Source organism: Pongo pygmaeus, chromosome 4 (genome assembly GCF_028885625.2).
Source record: "Pongo pygmaeus isolate AG05252 chromosome 4, NHGRI_mPonPyg2-v2.0_pri, whole genome shotgun sequence".
In the NCBI taxonomy this organism is placed as follows: domain Eukaryota; kingdom Metazoa; phylum Chordata; class Mammalia; order Primates; family Hominidae; genus Pongo; species Pongo pygmaeus.
In genome coordinates, this window is record NC_072377.2 from 155,916,564 (window position 1) to 155,933,820 (window position 17,257).

General features: G+C 48.8%; 1 protein-coding gene across 4 annotated transcripts in view; it reads right to left on the minus strand.

The window, feature by feature from the left end:
• Positions 1-11,425: 11,425 nt before the first annotated feature.
• Positions 11,426-17,257, minus strand: part of ANXA6 (annexin A6) — a 56,624-nt gene continuing 50,792 nt past the window's right edge. For all 4 annotated transcript variants that reach the window (XM_054487460.2, XM_054487458.2, XM_063665611.1 and 1 more), the window contains 3 exons: positions 15,196-15,254; positions 13,505-13,627; positions 11,426-11,828 (listed from right to left, as the gene is read on the minus strand). In XM_054487460.2, coding sequence (XP_054343435.1) covers positions 11,769-11,828; positions 13,505-13,627; positions 15,196-15,254 — 242 coding nt within the window. In that variant the 3' untranslated portion in view covers positions 11,426-11,768. The remainder of the gene's footprint in view (positions 11,829-13,504; positions 13,628-15,195; positions 15,255-17,257) is intronic.

Consider the following 17,257-nt stretch of genomic DNA (forward strand, 5'->3'; position numbering starts at 1 on the left):
TGCATGGATTCCCTGAAGTTGCCTTCTCTGTTCAGGCCAGGGGATAGATACCAAGGAAGAACAGGCCCTCGGACTGGGAATCAGTAGAGCTGACTTTGAATCCTGGCTCTGCCATATGGCCCTAGGCAAGTTTTCATCCTCAGCTTCTCCTTCTATAATGTAAAAAATCAGGCTAGATGACCACTAAGGGACCTCCCATTCTGACATGTTAAGGAAGTCCAAAAGTTCAGAGGAAGGAGAAATCAGGATGAATAAAGGTGGAATGCCAATAGGTGGTTAGGAAATAAAAACACTAATAGCTAATATTTAAGCTTATCATATGCCAGGCAAAGTACTCAGTGCTCTTAAGTGAATTATTTCATGCATCTCTCTTAAGAACTGTATAAGACTGATACACTATTCTGCACAAGAAGAAATGAGGCTCCTAGTGGGTTAAGACAACTGCTAATAAATGGCACAAGTAGAGTTCAAATCTAAGTAATGTCTCCAGTGAGGATGTGGAGGAGATGAGACCTATACTGGATCTTAAAAGAGGGCAAAATTTGGATATACACAAGGAAACTCTCACAGGACCACTCTTTTGATACGGAATTATCTAGCCCTACCTCACCCATTTTGACATCTCTGGTCTTGCTGCTGATGTTGTAGGGACAGGATTGGGCCAGTCTCATAAAAGCTATTTGATACTTACTTAGAGAATGAATGAATTTGACTCTGTGAGTTTCCTGGTTCACCAATTCTGTTGAAAGTTCCCCAAGAATAGAAACTCTTCATGCCATTAGGACCTAGCCCAGGATTTGGCAGATTTCTGGACCCCATCATAGAGCTAAGAAATCAGACTCTCTAACGAGGGGATCCCTAAAGGCAGCAGTTTAATTAAACTCCCTGATACTCCCCGATACTCCCCATAGAGTTTGAGAAGCCAAAACTCTCAGCTGGATCTTCCAAATCCAAAGTGAGAATTATCTGCTCACATATAGGCAGCTAGGTAGAACTCACTGTCAGGAACTCACTGGTAGATACTGAGGATGTGTTTACTTCTCTGAGTCACCCAAGCATCAAATCTATGATTTTTGCAAAGTCCCACTCAAGCCAATGAAGTTACCTTCTTATCTGAACTTTGAGGACAGGCAGTTAGAAGAGGTCATAGAATCATAGTTTTTCAGATGTCTACTGGCTCAATAGCCTACCCAGAACCAGCACATCCTCCCCCAACCATTGGCAAGTGGTCAGCCAAGTTTTGCCACCCTACTTCAATGATGGGGAGCTCACTACCTTACAGGTAGCCCATTGCATTGTCAGTCAGCTCTCATTTAAAGCTCAGATCTGCCTTCTTCTCCTTTGGATGGGTGCCTATCAATGGCTGACAAATTCTTCCAAGGCCCTTCATGATCTAGTCTCTACTTACCATCCCTTCCCACCCTAACCACCCCTAAGCATTCCTCAAATGTGCCAGCTCCTTTCTGCTTCTTCTTCTTTTTATTTTTATTTTTTTGAGACAGAGTCTCGCCCTGTCGCCCAGGCTGGAGTGCAATGGTACAATCTCGGCTTACTGCAACCTCCGCCTCCCAGGTTCAAGCAATTCTCCTACCTCAACCTCCTGAGCAGCTGGGATTACAGGCGCGTGCCACAACGCCCAGCTAATGTTTTATATCTTTAGTAGAGACAGTATTTCACCATGCTGGCCGGGCTGGTCTCGAACTCCTGACCTCGTGATCCACCTGCCTCGGCCTCCCAAAGTGCTGGGGTTACAGGCGTGAGCCACCGTGCCTGGTCTTCCTTTTTGCTTCTTTTGGCTTCCTTGCATGTTCCTTGGCCCCTGGCTGCAGCACCTCCCCTCCACTGTGCCTGTCGCCTGGCCAATGCCTGCTTATTTTCTCTGTCTTGACTTAAGTGTGCCTCTTCTGGGAAGTTTCCCTGAGCTTCCCCACTCCTGCACTCCCCTCCAGACCACAGCAGGCCCCTTGTTCTGCATTTTCAAGCCCTGCTTTTCTCTCTCTCTGCAACTAGTTGTAATAAAATGATTATTGGTGCAGTTAATTTAGCATCTGATGAGAGAAATGGTTTTCAGCCAGGGATGATTTTGGCCCCCACAGGACAACTGGCAATATCTGGAGACATTTTTCATTGTCACAACTGAGGAGGGAGTATACTACTGACATTTATTGGACAGAAGGCAGGGACGCTGCCAAGCAGCCTACCATGCACAGGACAGATCCCTGTAACAAAAAATGACCCAACCCAACACATCAACAGTGTTCTCAACATGTCCATACAGAAAACTTGTTCTGGAGTACCAGCCCCATGTGGTCAGGGACTATTTCTTCTTTGATTGTCACAGTTTCACCAGTGCCTAGCAAACAGTGGGCAATCCATGAATGCTGTGGAGGGAAGGAGAGAAGGAGAAGGAAGTGGGTCATAGAATGAAATGCTAGAACCCCATTGAGTGGGGCTGACATGTACAATGTCCCTGAGGTTGGGGAGAGTAGAGGACTGGGGAGATACATGTAAAGAGAGCTGAGACTGGGTGGACAGACCTCGGGAGCCTTGAACACTGGGCTAAAGAATGTCGCCTCTGGCCGGGCGCAGTGGCTCACGCCTGTAATCCCAGCACTTTGGGAGGCCAAGGTGGGCAGATCACAAGGTCAGGAGATCAAGACCATCCTAGCTAACACGGTGAAACCCCATCTCTACTAAAAAATACAAAAAATTAGCTGGGCTTTGTGGCGGGCACCTGTAGTCCCAGCTACTCGGGAGGCTGAGGCAGGAGAACGGCGTGAACCCAGGAGGCAGAGCTTGTAGTGAGCCAAGATCACGCCACTGTACTCCAGCCTGGGTGACAGAGCAAGATTCTGTCTCAAAAAAAAAAAAAAAGAATGTCGCCTCCATTCTGTAAGCAATGGGGGGGCCATAGGAGTCTTTCTTCCCACTAATATTAACAAAACATTTTTGTGACCAAAAATGATCTGATCAAACTGGCACCTCAGGAAGAGATCTGGGGATAGTGAGAAGTATGTCTTGAGAAAGGGGATTTGACTTGTTAGTGACAGAGGCAGGTCTTAAATCCACAAGTATCCCTCTTTATTTTACTGATGCACATGGGGTAACCCCGGTTGCAAACAGCTGTCTGAAGAGCAGGCAGCACCCTTTTTCAGACTGTGAGTAAAGGGACAGGCCTCAAACTTTGAGGCCACAGGCATCTGCTTGGTGCCAGGCCAGCCACTGTTACTGATTCACCATGTGGCCTCATCAGTACTTCCTCTCTCCATCCCTCACCTTCCTCATCTGTAAAAGGGAGTAAATTCTCTTCGCCCATTTATAACACTGAGCACAGCTGTGTGCACAAAAGGGCATCCATTAGGATAATTTCATAGAGAATATTATAGGCCATGGGTTTGTTAACTTTAGTGTCCTTTGACCCCAGGGGTTCTCAATCCTGACTGCACATTTAAATCACCTGGGGAGCTTTCTAAACACACAGACCCTCCAGGCCCCACACCAGATTAATTAAATCAGAATCTCCGGGTGTGTAGCCTGGGCATGGGTATTGATAAAGCTCCCCAGGTGATTTTGAGGTGCAAAGTTGTGACCACTGACCTAGAAGCTGCCTTTTTTTTGGAGACAAAGCTGCCCTTTTAATAGCTGGTTCTGATGCAGGTGATCCCAGGAACTTACTGTCGTTGAGTCACTGTGGTCTCCCAACTTGTTCCTTCCTTTTGTATCAGGAAGGTGACTTCTCAATACCAAGATAGGGACAACAAATTTCAGAATGTAGAGAGAATCCCTCTTCTGGGGAGTCACAGAACACTACGTATGATGGGTGTGAAAGGAAAAGTTAAAACTCAAGCTAAGCCACTAAGTGGGGAGGAGGTATGTGTAATTCTATCAGCATTTGAAAAATGGGATTCAGGGAGGCATTTTGCAAAATTGTGCTTTCCAAGGAAACTGATACAGGGTGGTATGTTGCAAGATTCTTGTCAAAGGAAGAGGATCCAAGTATAGATGTTGCAACACTGTGCTGCCAAAGGAAGTGGAAGCAAAGGAAGTGGCTTCTTAGTCTATCAGATCTGGAAAAAAGCTTAGAGATTATCTTGACCAATCTTCTCACTGGATAGAAGGGGAAACTAAGGTTCAGAGAAGGGAAGGCTTGTGCCCAGGGGCAGCCAGGGAGTTACTGATGAGTTCAAATTGCAATCCAGGCTTCCTATCTACCACCTACCTGCTGCCCTTTCCTCTTCTCCCCGAGTATCTATCTCCTCACTGTTTTGCTCTGGGTCCCTAGCCCAGCCTCCACATCCCCACCCTCTGGACAGCGCCCAAGGTCAAAGGATGAGCCTAAATCTGTGTGCCAGGATCTAAACCCACCAGATGACAGGGGCGAAAGCCAGCGGTGGCAGTGGCAAGCCGGAGAGGAAGGAGCAGTGTCTGATGATGTGGCCTGACCTCAGAAAGGAAGCCTGGTTGGTCACCAGGGGGAATTTCCCCGGGTGAGGTCTCACGTCTATGCAAATATTGCACTGCAATTAACCTGGACCCTGGGATGGGAGAGAGAAAAGAGGAGAGAGGACACTGGGAAAGACAGAAGGGCAGGTAATAGGACCTGAACATTCCCAGGGTACCAGGCACTGTGCTAGGCTCCTCATGAAATTAATCTCATTTTGCCTCTAAAGTATCCTCCAATGTAGGAAAATTGAGAGTCTCAGGCCCATTGAAAGGGTGCGTTGCCCAAGCAAAATCAGCACATTCCTACCCCAATGGGAGACCAGGCCTCAGGGAGAAGTGATGATGGTGACGATAGATTTGGCGCTGCGGCTGCTGACAAAGGTGACAGTAATGAGGCTTGAGTCCGGGAGTCTAGCAAGGTTTCATTTTAGGTTTCCATCTCACTCACCAGGGGAGTTTTATCCTGGGAACGGCCAAAGGCAGCAGGAAGGTAGTGACCCTGACTCACCTTGGGCAAATCCCAGCACTCTGGTTTTTCAAAGCCCTGTGGGGGCAAGGGATGTGGTAGCTGGCACAGTTAACCCCTTCACCACCAGTTTCTACAATGCTCCTGGAAAAGTGAACGGAATGGGATCCATGCTTTTGAAGGAGAATCAATTTTTCTCTGCTACCTCTTTAAATTTCACTCGCTGTGCGCCTCACCATATTCAGAAAGCCTTCCCCAGGGACTTCACTCCTTTTCCAAGGCTTGATCTCGTTTACTGCCTGGTTCTCCAGGGAGCTGGTCTTGTCTCCCAGAACAGGATGCCAAGTAGGATCAGAGTTCAAGTCAGGGCTGTTGGGCTCGAAGTCTGCCCTCCACACGGCCTGGTGGGTTGTCCTCCTCTGATGGGCTTACACAACAACAGGCAGACTCCTGATTTCTGGAGGTGTGTGGGGCACACTAAGGCTGTGCGCTAAGAAAAGTGTGAGTGTGCACATGCCCCAGTGTGTGTGAAGAACAAGTTAAGATATATATGCGAGGATATATATCTTTCCCATGTGGACAGCCATACACACACACACACACACACACACACACACACACACACACACACACACACACACACACACATACACAATGTCTATTTTTGGTTGTTATCAGCAAATTAAAAAAAATTATTTTCTCTATATGGTCAACAATGTGTGTCTCTGTATGTGTTACCAGCAAAATACCGTACATTTCTTTGTATTACCAGCAATGTGTTTCTCATCCTACTGTGTGCTCTGTGGGTATGGCTGGCAGTGACTGTAATTCTGTGTGATAAGCGGTATTTACGGGCCTTGAGTGGATAGCAGGCACACGGGAAAGTGGGGGAAGGAAATGTCAGTTCCCTACCCTCCTTGCTTTCCTTTCAGGCCCTCCCAGGTCAAGGTCCATGGCCTTCAAGACTGCCAGGGAGGGGTTCTGCCTGCAGCTGGCAGCACAACAGGCAGATGGTGGTAGTTGGGAGGAAGGGGTGGGGCCATCCCACAGAAGGAAATGCATGTTCTGGAAATTTTAACAGCTGGGCCTGTTTATGTGGTGGGGGGACATTCCCAGACGGCTCTTGTTTAGGGTTTTGTCAGTCCTTACCTAGCTGAGAGGAGGGCAGTGGGACAGCCTACATCAGGGACCTCTGTCCTCATGTCCTTCTCTGGGTTCTTAGGGAATGGAACCTGGCTTCACATCTGCTTCCTCCCCGCTCACTCCCCATGGCACTTTAGGGCCCTTTTCCCTGTTTTCTCGCTCCCCAGTGTCCTTCTCTTTTCTCCATCTCTGCGTCCTCTGTGCTGGCTTGTGTCCTCATCCCCCCCACACCTAGGGACCCCAGCTGCTGGTCCTGTCTCCTCCATGCTGGTCCCTGGGGATATCTTTTCTAAAGGACATCTCTAATCATATACTCTCCCTCCCTAGCATATTCAGGGGCTACCAGTGCCTGGAGGATAAAGCCATACTCTTCAGCCTAGACTCAGTGACCTTCCCAGAGGGCGTCCTCGCACAGCGGGTGACGGGCCCCAGCACTCCCACGCACCTCTCCTTTCCCAGCTCTGCACCTTTGCTTCAGCCATTGCCTCTGCCTGGACACCCCTCCCTCCTTCAGTAGTTTCTAATGTAAGAGCTTCTCTAACCATCTGCTGAGGTGCTCTCAAATGTCCCCTTCTCCAAGGAGCCTTTGTTAGTCCTCCCTGTGGTTAATTCATCACCTCTGCACTCAGTGTCCCTTGCTTGGTTGAGATTTTTCTTTTTCTTTCTTTTTTTGTTTTAAGACAGTTTTGCTCTTGTCATCCAGGCTGCAGTGCAGTGGTGTGATCTTGGCTCACTGTAACCACCGCCTCCTGGGTTCAAGCGATTCTCCTGCCTCGGCATCCCAAGTAGCTGTGATTACAGGTGCCCGCCACCACAACTCAGCTAAATTTTTTTTTTTTTGTATTTTTAGTAGAGACGGGGTTTTACCATGTTGGCCAGGCTGGTCTTGAACTCTTGACCTCAGGTGATCCACCTGCCTTGGCCTCCCAAAGTGCTGGGATTATAGGTGTAGCCACTGAGCCTGGTCTGGTTGAGATTTTTCTAATAATCTTTCCCCACTTAGCTCTCTGTGTAGCAGGCATAGTGTAGAGCATCAGACTCCTCCCTCTGACCCTGATTACTCTTCTCTAAAATAAAATCCTGCCTATTATTGATAATAAAGAGCTGATATACTTACTGAGTCCTTCGTATGTTCTAGACAGTGTGCTCAGAAATAAACGTGCATTGCCAGTACAGACAGGTCAAGTTACTTATTTACTTCTATTAATAGTGGTGCATGGGATTTGAACCCAGGCCTGCCTGCCTCCACAGACTTAACCACTGAGCAGAGGGCTCAGTTATGTAACTACAATTTCCCACTTGCCTCACTCCAACCCTAAAGTGGGGAAATCTGTAGGAAACCCAAGTTCTGGTGGGGAATGAGGAGGCATGTTAGAGCGCTGTTTTACCGCTTCTGGGTTCCGAAATTCAGGTTGGGCAACCCGACACTTCTCCCTCCCGTGCTCAGCTCAGTCTGGCTTCCTCATCAGTAGGTAAAGGAGGAAGTGTCAGCGGAGAGAGCAGAGCCTGGATTCAGGACAGCTGCGTTCTAGCCTCAGATCTGGCCCTTACTAATACAGTGGTCACAATCCTGTCTCTGGGCCTCAGTTACCAAACTTGTGAAACGAGGGGGTTGGTTGGGGCTATCTCTAAGACCATTTCCAGTGAGTCAATCCATGATGTACTGCCTATGTCTTCAGGCAATTTGTTTCACCACTTGGAGCCCAAGTTTCCTCATTGGTAAAACGAGGGTGATCACCCCTATAATACCGCAAAGGAAGTAATGGCCATGGAGGCAAAGCTTCTCAAGTGGGATTATTCCGGTGGCGTCTTATTGCTTGCAGCTGTGCTGGGGCACCATGAATATAGGGGGATTTTTTTTTTTTTTTTTTTTTGAGACACAGTGTCCCTTGGTAGTCCAGGCTGGAGTGCAATGTCACGATCATGGCTCACTGCAACCTCCGCATCCTGGGCTCAAGTGATCCTCCCACCTCAGCCTCTCGAGACTGCAGGCATGCACCACTACCTCCAGCATTTTTTTTTTTTTCCTATATTTTTTTGTAGAGACGGGGTTTTGCTATACACAGGCTGGTCTTGAACTGGGCTCAAATGATCTGCCCACTTTGGCCTCCCAAAGTGCTGGGGTTACAGGCACGGGCCACTGCACCTGGCCATAGGGAAACTTTAAACAGCCAGCTGTTCCCACACCACCGCCACGGGTAGGAGGTTGAGTGGCAATTCCCAAATAGCTGCTCTCTGCTCAGGTTAAAAGGGCACCCCCCTCCCAATGGGCAACTTCCTTTGGGTATTTCCTAGTGGCCCCAAAGACCAAGATTGGCCCATCTCAGTCCAGAGCTTGTGAACAGTTTGCCCTACAGGGAAAATGCAAGGCTCAAGGCAGGAAAGGGAGCAGTGAGGAGCTAGAGAGTATTGAAGCCCACCTCCACAGGTGATGACAAAAGAAGGAGAAAACACAGGGTGCTTCTAAAAGCACCGGCCCTGGCTGGGACGGCAATTCCAGTTCTGTCTGCTGCTATCTTGCTATGTACCCTGGGCCAGTTGCTTCCTCTCTGTGGAAGTGACAGTTGTTTCATCTGCAAGTGAGAGAGGGAGGTGAGAATTTCTGAGGGCCCCTTCCACCCTTAGAACATCACAGCCATCCTCCCTTTCTCCCACTTTGAGACAGCAGCGGTTTGGGCTTCTGCTTTCTCTTTCCTTTTAGTTTTAAATTAGGCCCCATCACTTCTCCTGATTAAACTTTGGCCACAGAAGCAATCTCCAGTGTCATTTTGGAGAGAGCTGAGCAGGAGGGACACTCAGTGGAAGCTCTTTAAGCACCAGAACCACATTGGTTCGTATGTTTTGCACCTAGCACGTGGCATGGAACATAGGAGCCACTCATTAAGTGTAAACTGCATGCATGCATGAATGGGGTGCTCTGGTTCAGAACAGTGGCTACTCTCCTCCTCTGCTACAACTCCAAGAAAAAAATGTGGTTTGTTCAGCCGGCACCTGGCTCTTAGTAGGACTGTTGCAAAAGGCTCCCAACTGGCACCCTGCCTTCCTACATTTGTCCTCAGAGCATAGCTAGACGCACACCTTCCCCACTCAAGAACTCCAAAGGCTTCCCCTAGGTTATCAGAGAAAATCCTGACATTTAAAGTCCTCCTTAATTGGAGACAAACTGTCACTTCTCATCTTGTCTACCTCACCTCACAAACTCTTAGGGTTTCCTTTCTGCTACCGACCAGTACCAGAATGCAACTACCTTAACTGAAAATTATGTGGAAAATGCATGCTGAGGCATTAGGGAGGCATTAGACAACAAGTGCCCGATTTTAGCTGTCCTCATTCCTGGTTTCTAGGCCTCCTCTTCTGTGTTCCCCTCAGCTCCATGGGCTCTCCTCACTTCTATTCCCTGATTCCACTCCTTTCCTTTCTGCCCCAAGCCCATTTCCCTCAGTATATATTTTAAGGCACTTTTCTTTTTGGGTTCAAATGCCTTTGTGATCTGCAGCTGACTGATTTCATGAAATCAAAGCCATAAAGCATCATGGGCTCCACCTTTCAGCCCCTACAACTGAGCCTGGTTTGGGGCAGGTAGAGAGACTGACTCTGAGCCAGGCACGAACCCTGCCGAGCACCTCCACATGGTACCTCCTTTTATTCCCACAAGGCTACAGGATAGGTGGAATTGGAATGAGGAGCCCTGTTTTACAGAGAAGGAAACCGAAGCTCCTGTGCTGATGGTCAGTTAGTTACAAAGGTCTTAATCCAAAACTCTGAACGATTTTGTTAATTTATCTTTCAGTAACAGTTCAATTAAGTTAGACAAATATCCCAAAAAGCTCTTAGCTGGCCCTCAAGGCACTTGAGTTCATAGCCCAGAAGAAAGGAAGTAAAGACACGGTAAGGTAACTTTTCTTTGTTTCAGACTCATTATGTCAGAGATTGAGAGCTCTTCAAAATTGTTGGATCCAACCCCCCCACTATAAAGATGGAGTAACTGAGACCCAGTGAGGGCAATGGCTGGTCTGAGTTCACAAGTGAGGGAGGGACAAGACCAGACTCTCTCACCTGCCTGGTGCTGTCTTCACGGCTATGAAAACAAACACATGCGCCACGCATGGTGGCTCACGCCTGTAATCCTAGCACTTTGGGAGGCTGAGGCGGGTGGATCACCTGAGGTCGGGAGTTCGAGACCAGCCTGACCAACATGGAGAAACTCCACCTCTATTAAAAATACAAAATTAGCCAGGTGTGGTAGCGCATGTCTGTAATCCTAGCTACTCGGGAGGCTGAGGCAGGAGAATCGCTTGAACCTGGGAGGTGGAGGTTGCAGTGAGACAAATTTGCGCCATTACACTCCAGCCTGGGCAACAAGAGCGAAAGTCCGTCTCAAAAAAAAAAAAAAGAAAAAAGAAAAAAAGAAAAGAAAAAGAAAAGAAAGAAAACAAACACGCGCTAACCTGCAATAAACTAGTCTGGTCAGCCAGGGTAGGGAGCAGCGCCCTTTGGCCAGCAGCCAGCCCGATGTCATGGTCACTGGACAATCTTAGACCAAAGCCACAGACCAGAAGTAGGGCTGGGGGAAGGGAAGGCAGAGGAACTGCAGGTGCGCCTACTTGCTGATCAGTGACCTGCATGAAGGAAACTTTCCATGCACCTCTCTAGATCAAGATCACATCGGGCGCCCTTGCATAGTTCAAAAGAGGAAGTCTGGGCTTGGTTGAAATGGATGAAGAGCGTACAGAAATGTCCAGGCAGCGAGAGGGGATGAGCGGGGACCTGAGGCCAAGAGCACGGTTGGGCCAGCCTTACCCCAGCTTGCTGCAAACTCAGATTCTCCTGTGTGCTTCCCGGGAAATACCTTGCAAGAATTTAAAGATGTAACTCGCTCCTGGACAGACTTTACACCCTCAAGCTCTAATGAGGAAAATCCAGGCTGCAGGTTCTAGGTAGAAGACAGAGGCCCTCACTGGAAATGTGTTTATGTGTTTGTGCATCTCTTTTTATTTCTTCCTTAGAAATAAAGTGTCAAGGGAATGAATCGGAGGCATACTTTAGGATGTTAATGTTAGAAGGGAAGCCAAGATTTTTTTGTCCAACTCTCTCATTGTAGATAAGAAAATAGAGACTCAGGGAGGGAAAGGGGCTGGCCTGAGGTCAGAAACAAGTGCATGGCAGATGCAGATTTGAACCCAGGCATCCAAATTCCTGGTCCAGTACTCTAGCGCGGCCTGGATGGAGATGGGTGGTGAAATGGATGGGAAGATTTGTCAGTTTGCCCCAGCACATTTACTATCCTTCCCACCACCCCGCCCAGCACATTCAACTGGCCCCTGCCACCAACCCTGCCACCAACCCCCTCATTCAAAGTACAGACACTACTCATTTTACAGACAGAGGTCCGGGATGTTTTTGGATCTGACATAGCCCAAACCAGGACAGAGGCTGTAGCAAGGGGAGGAAGCTGGGAAAGCCTGAGGGTCAGAGGGGAGTGGAGGTGGACAGGATCTATGGCTACGGTTTTTCAGCCGCTCAGCCGTGCTGGGCCCTCGATGGCCCGTGGGAGTGGGAGCCTTTCCTAAGCTCCACTGAAGATAAGAGCCCAACCCAACCCCTCCCCCCACCCCTGCCCCTTCCTTAGTCTCTGGAGCTGGAATAATCAGGCTTGGCCATGGCGGCTGGTGCTGATGACCATTTCTTGGCAGAGGTGCCTGCCAAAGCTGTGGCCCTAGTCCTCGCCACCACAGAGAGCCAGCAAGGCCTTCAGGAAGTCTCCGGAGGTGTCGCCCTGGCAGAGGCAGAGAGCAGAGTGAGTGAAAACAGTCCTTCCAGCCTCAATGCCCCCTCCTCCTGGCTGCCCATCGGTCTGGACATCTCCCTCAGCTTCTCTCCATGACCAACATAGGATCCCATGCCACATGTAGGCTAGTGGGATCTCCCAGACACATAAATGTGACCACGTCCCTTTTGTTTATCCCCAGGAAGATATGCAAGCTCTCGGCTTGGCTTCAAGGCCCTTTGGGATCTGACCTGTGCAGAGCTCTGCAGCTTCACCTGTTCCTTTCCCCCAGGAGCATCTCATTCCTCTCTCCACCTGCCACTCCCCTGTCCAGCATGCCCCTGTGCACTCCCAATCCCATCTGCCAGCAGGGCCCTCTCCTCTGAGAAGCACCCTGGCCACTCTCTTGTGTCAGGAGGCAGAGTGAACTCTGGCCTCTCTTGGTTCCCCTGGCACTCTGCTGATACCCTCCCCCATGGCCCTTGGCATATCGTGTTAGGTGATTTCTTATTTGAACAAACAATATTGAGCGCTAACTGCCAGCCATTGCTGGGAATGGGTACAAACACCATCACGCTCACCACACATCACAATGGTCTGGCATACGTTCAGACTGGGGAGGCCAAACTTCCTGACCCCTATGGTATGGATCTCCTTTCTGAGGGACTCCTATCATTGTTATGAGACATGGTTTTTGGGATTTTGTTTGTTCTTGTATTTTTTGATGTATGATTTTAAAACATAATATAGTATCAAAATGTGCCAACAATTTACTTACATTCCTACTAAGTCTGTAAGAGATTGCCTGTGAGATGCCCATAGTCTTGTTAGCCAAGTAGAACCAAGCATCAAACTTTAAGATCTTGGCTGATCTCAAAGAGCAAAAATATAAGCTCCATATGTCAAAAAAGTCAGACACAGCCAGGTGTGGTGGCTCACACCTGTAATCCCAGCACTTTGGGAGGCCAAGGCAGGTGGATCACTTGAGGTCAGGAGCTAGCAACCAGCCTGGCCAACACAGTGAAACCCTGTCTCTACTAAAAATACAAAAATTAGCCAGGCATAGTGATGCATGCCTGCAGTCCCAGCTACTCGGGAGGCTGAGGCAGGAGAATCGCTTGAAGCCAGGAGGTGGAGGTTGCAGTGAGATGAGATGGCACGAGTGCAGTGGCGTGATCTCAGCTCACTGCAACCTCTACCTCCTGGGTTCAAGCGATTCTCCTGCCTCAGCCTCCTGAGTAGCTGGGATTACAGGCATGAGCCAACACACCCGGCTAATTTTTGTATTTTTAGTAGAGACAGGGTTTCACTATGTTGGCCAGGCTGGTCTCAAACTCCTGACCTCAAGTGATCCACCTGCCTTGGCCTTCCAACGTGCTGTGATTACAGGTGTGAGCCACCACGCCTGCCCATGATATGTAAGTTATACTTCCATAACATTGCTTTTAAAAAAAGCAAAAAATGGGCTCTTGTTTTATTTGGAAATCTTTAATTATAAACCTTTGATTCTTTTGGAATTGATTTTGGTATAAACAATGCAACACAGACCCCCTTTCATTTCAATATCCTGGCTGTTCTAAGCAGTAACCCACTGGGAAAAAGTCCACGGGAATAAAGACTTCTAATCTTATATTAGGGATCTGACACTCACCCCCTTCCTGCTAACCTCTAGCCCCTCTCCTTACCTCAATGGCTTGGTGGAGAGACTTGTCATATTTCTCAATGAATTCCCTCCGGATGTTGAGCAGGTCAATCTCACTGCGGGAGACCATGATCCTGGTGAGAGTCTTCTCATCTGTGCCAGCACCCTGGTGGAGCCAGGCAGGAGGGAGACACAGGCAGAAGGAGAGACAGAGCCCAGTCAGGCAAGAAACAGTGGTATCCCATCTGCCTTTCTCCCTTGTTCCTTCCAAAAACAGGGCGGATATTCCACCTCTATCTTCTGCAAACAGTCCTGACCAAAATCCCCTTGTGCCCAGGACTGGCCAGACTGACATGCAAAAAAGATGTGTATGGGTTGAATAGTGTCCCCATGTCCACCTGGAACCTCAGAACATGATGTAATTTGGAAGTAAGGTCTTTGCACATGTAATTAGTTAAGATGAAGGCATACTGAATTAGATTGAAGCCTAAACCAATAACCAATATCTTTAGAAGAAGAGGGAGGGCACAGACATACACACAGCAAAGTGACTAGGTGAGGACAGAGGCAGAGACTGGAGTGATGCATTCACAGCCAGGAAACACCAAGGACTTCTGGCAACCACCAGAAGCTAGGAGAGGCAGGGGAGTGTTTCTCCCCCAGAGCCTCCAGTAGGACCCAACCCAGGTGACACCTTGATTTTGGGCTTTTGGCCTCCAGAACTATGAGAGAATAAATTTCTGTTGTCACCCAATTTGTGGAATGTGTTACACCAGCCCTAGGAAACTACCAGCGGGCCCAAGGAGCAGGCACAGGGCATGGAATGTGTAGGCAGCCAGAGCTGCCTCTGCCCCCAGGAAGCTACAAGCACCAGCCTAGGAGTCAGAGCTAGGTTCGAGTCCCAGCTCTGCCTCTTAGGAGCTACATAAATGTGGGCAATGTTTTACCCTACCTAGGCCTGAGTTTCCTCCTCTATCAAATGAGGATGCTACCATAATTTCACATGACTGCCATGAGGGTCAACTGTAGTCAGAGAGATGAAGCCCTTGGCACAGGCTTGACACATAGTGAGTGCTCAATGAACGGTTGTCACATTTGGAGACTGTAGGGTGAGGGTCTCAGGTTCCTTCCTACCCTCCCACCTACCCAGGCTGTCAGCAGTTGAGACTCCAGTGGCTGAGAGGGTGGCCAGTGTGGCTTGGGCTCTCCCGGAAGGGCAGGCCTAGACTCAGAGGGGAGCGCTTGTGACCTTTGATCCTTTGATGACTATTTGTCATAGGAGACCCTGTGTCACCTGATAGATTGTGAGCTCTGAGAGGGCAGAGACTGTGTCCTACCCAGCCCTGTGTGCCTCCAGAGCACATTTCTCAACCTTGGCATTTGGGGCTGGATAATTCTTTGTTGCACAAGCTTATCCGTTGCACTAAGGTTGTTTAACAGCATCCCTGTTCTCTCCCCACCAGATGCCGGTGGCAACACTCTCCAAGTTGTGATGACCAAAAATGTGTCTGGATATTGCCAAATATCCTCCGGGGGAGGGGGAAGGTGGGGGAAATATCACCCCCAACTGGGAAATACCATCCTAGAGCCAGACAAGGGCAGATGCTAATAAATGTCAAATGGGAAGAAACAGCTGCCAGGAATCCTGATCTGGGGGATGGTGCACATCTGTTTGTCTGTGTGTGTATGTAAGTCAGTGCTTGAAGGGAAAGGAATGCCAGCACGTTTTCTTACCTTCATAGATTTGTAAAGTTTGTCGGCAAAGAAGAGAGGCTTGTTCTTGACACTTTGAACTGGTAGGAAGAGCAGAGAGATGCAGGGAACGTGGTCAGAGGCTGTGAACCCAGATTCTGGACTGGCCTCCCCCATCTCCCCACCTCGTCTATCCCTGCATGGGTCTGCAGATCATTGTCAACCCCAGGGTCATGCTCAGATGACACCTTCGCTCCCCTTCCCCATGCTTCCTCCTCTGGCCCACGCTTAGGCCTGGCTCTTACTTGGTTGCAACTCTCTTCCTTCTAAGGTGCTTACAGCTAACCAAGGTCAGGAGAGGATTCAAAGGTAATTAACACCTCATGAACCCAAGGCACGGGGCCTCAAACTTTTAAATGCATTGGAATCACCCAAGAAGCTTGTTTAAAACTCAGGGTTTAGGCTCCACCCTAAAGACTCAGATTTTGGAAAGATTTTGAGCAGTGGTTCTCAAAGTGTGGTTTCTGGACCAACAACATTAGCATCGCTTGAAAACTTGGAAGAAAGGCAGATTCTCATGCCTCACCCCAGAGATGCTGAATCTGAAACTCTGGAGGTGAGTGACCAGCTTGTCCTAGTTTGCCTGAGACATTCCAGGTTTTATTAGGTTGGTGCCAAAGTAATTGCAGTTTTGCCATCAGTTTCAATGGCAAAACTGCGATGACTTTTGCACCAACCTAACAGCACTGAAAGCCTTGCGCAAATCAGGATGGTTGGCCACCCTACTTTGGTGCAGCCTAATGCTTGAGAGTTACTGATTTAGAGAAATATTGCTCCAAAGAATAACTGTCTGTTGGTAAAATTTAAGGGACCATGCAAATCCCTGGGGCTGAGTGTTGCCCCACTGCTCCCTACCCTGGCCGCAGATAATGCCTGCCTCGTTTCACCAACCCCGCCCTTTCTCAAGGCCTAGGGTTCTCTAGGCCTTTGCAGCTGCTTGACTGCAAGGCTCCAGAGCCCACGCACGGGTGTCTCAGACAGCTTAAAAAGGAGGAACCAGACACCAGTACTATAGCTGGAATGACTCTGGATATAATGAGAACAGATGGCAAGAGGCTGGAGTTGCGTACCCCAGTGGCAGAGTCAAGCAAGACTCCTCTGCAACAGGCTCAGAAACCCCGTGGGAAAGATCACATCACACACCTCCCGTCTCCAGCTCCTTACGTATCTCCCTACTACCTCCCAAACAAATCCCAAGCTCCTTGGCTTGAATGTCAAAGCTCCTGGCCTCCTTTGGAACCTCATGGCCCTTGCTCCCCCATTCCCAGAACAAACTGCAAATTCCTGTGTCTCTCTGTCCTTCCTGGATAGATGCATTTCCTATCTGCCCTTCACTATGTTATCTCTCTAAATCAAATCTCATCCTGCAAGGCTGTACTTGCTGTCCATGTCCCCAGTCATGACATCACCTCCAGGAAGCCTTCGCTGACTTCAGACCTAGGGCTTTATCAGTCTGGCTAAGAAGCAAGCTGGGCAGAAACTTCTCTCTTCTGTAACCAACCCCACAAGCCTTCCTAAAAACTGAGCCTGTCCATCTGCCACGGGGCACCCCGCTGCCTGCCATTGGATGGAGGGGTGTGAAATGGTGTGTTGTGGTGTGTGTTTGCACGTGTATACCTGCTCAAGGTGGGAGGAGAAAGGCAAGAGGGAAATACATGAGGAGGGTAGGAATCTGAAAGTGTCTCCAAAGGCTAATTATTCTGGTGTTAAGAACATGAGCTTTGGAGGTAGGCAGCCTGTGGTTTGAGTCCTGGTTCTACTGCTATAAACCTCTCTGAACTCAGTGTCCTCTTTTGTAAAATAAGCTGGTAAGAGCACCTGGTGAGAATGTAACTAAACCTGCGTGCAACTAACTTTGCACAGGGCTTGGTGGGAAACAACAATACAAACTAACCCTTGCCCAGTGAGTATTACATGCCAAGAGGCACCGTTCCAAGTGCTTTACATATAATTAACTAATTTCAGTCTTACAAAATCCACCCTATGGGCTGGGCACTGTTGTTATCTCCATTTTACAAAGGAGGAAATTGAGACACAGAGGATT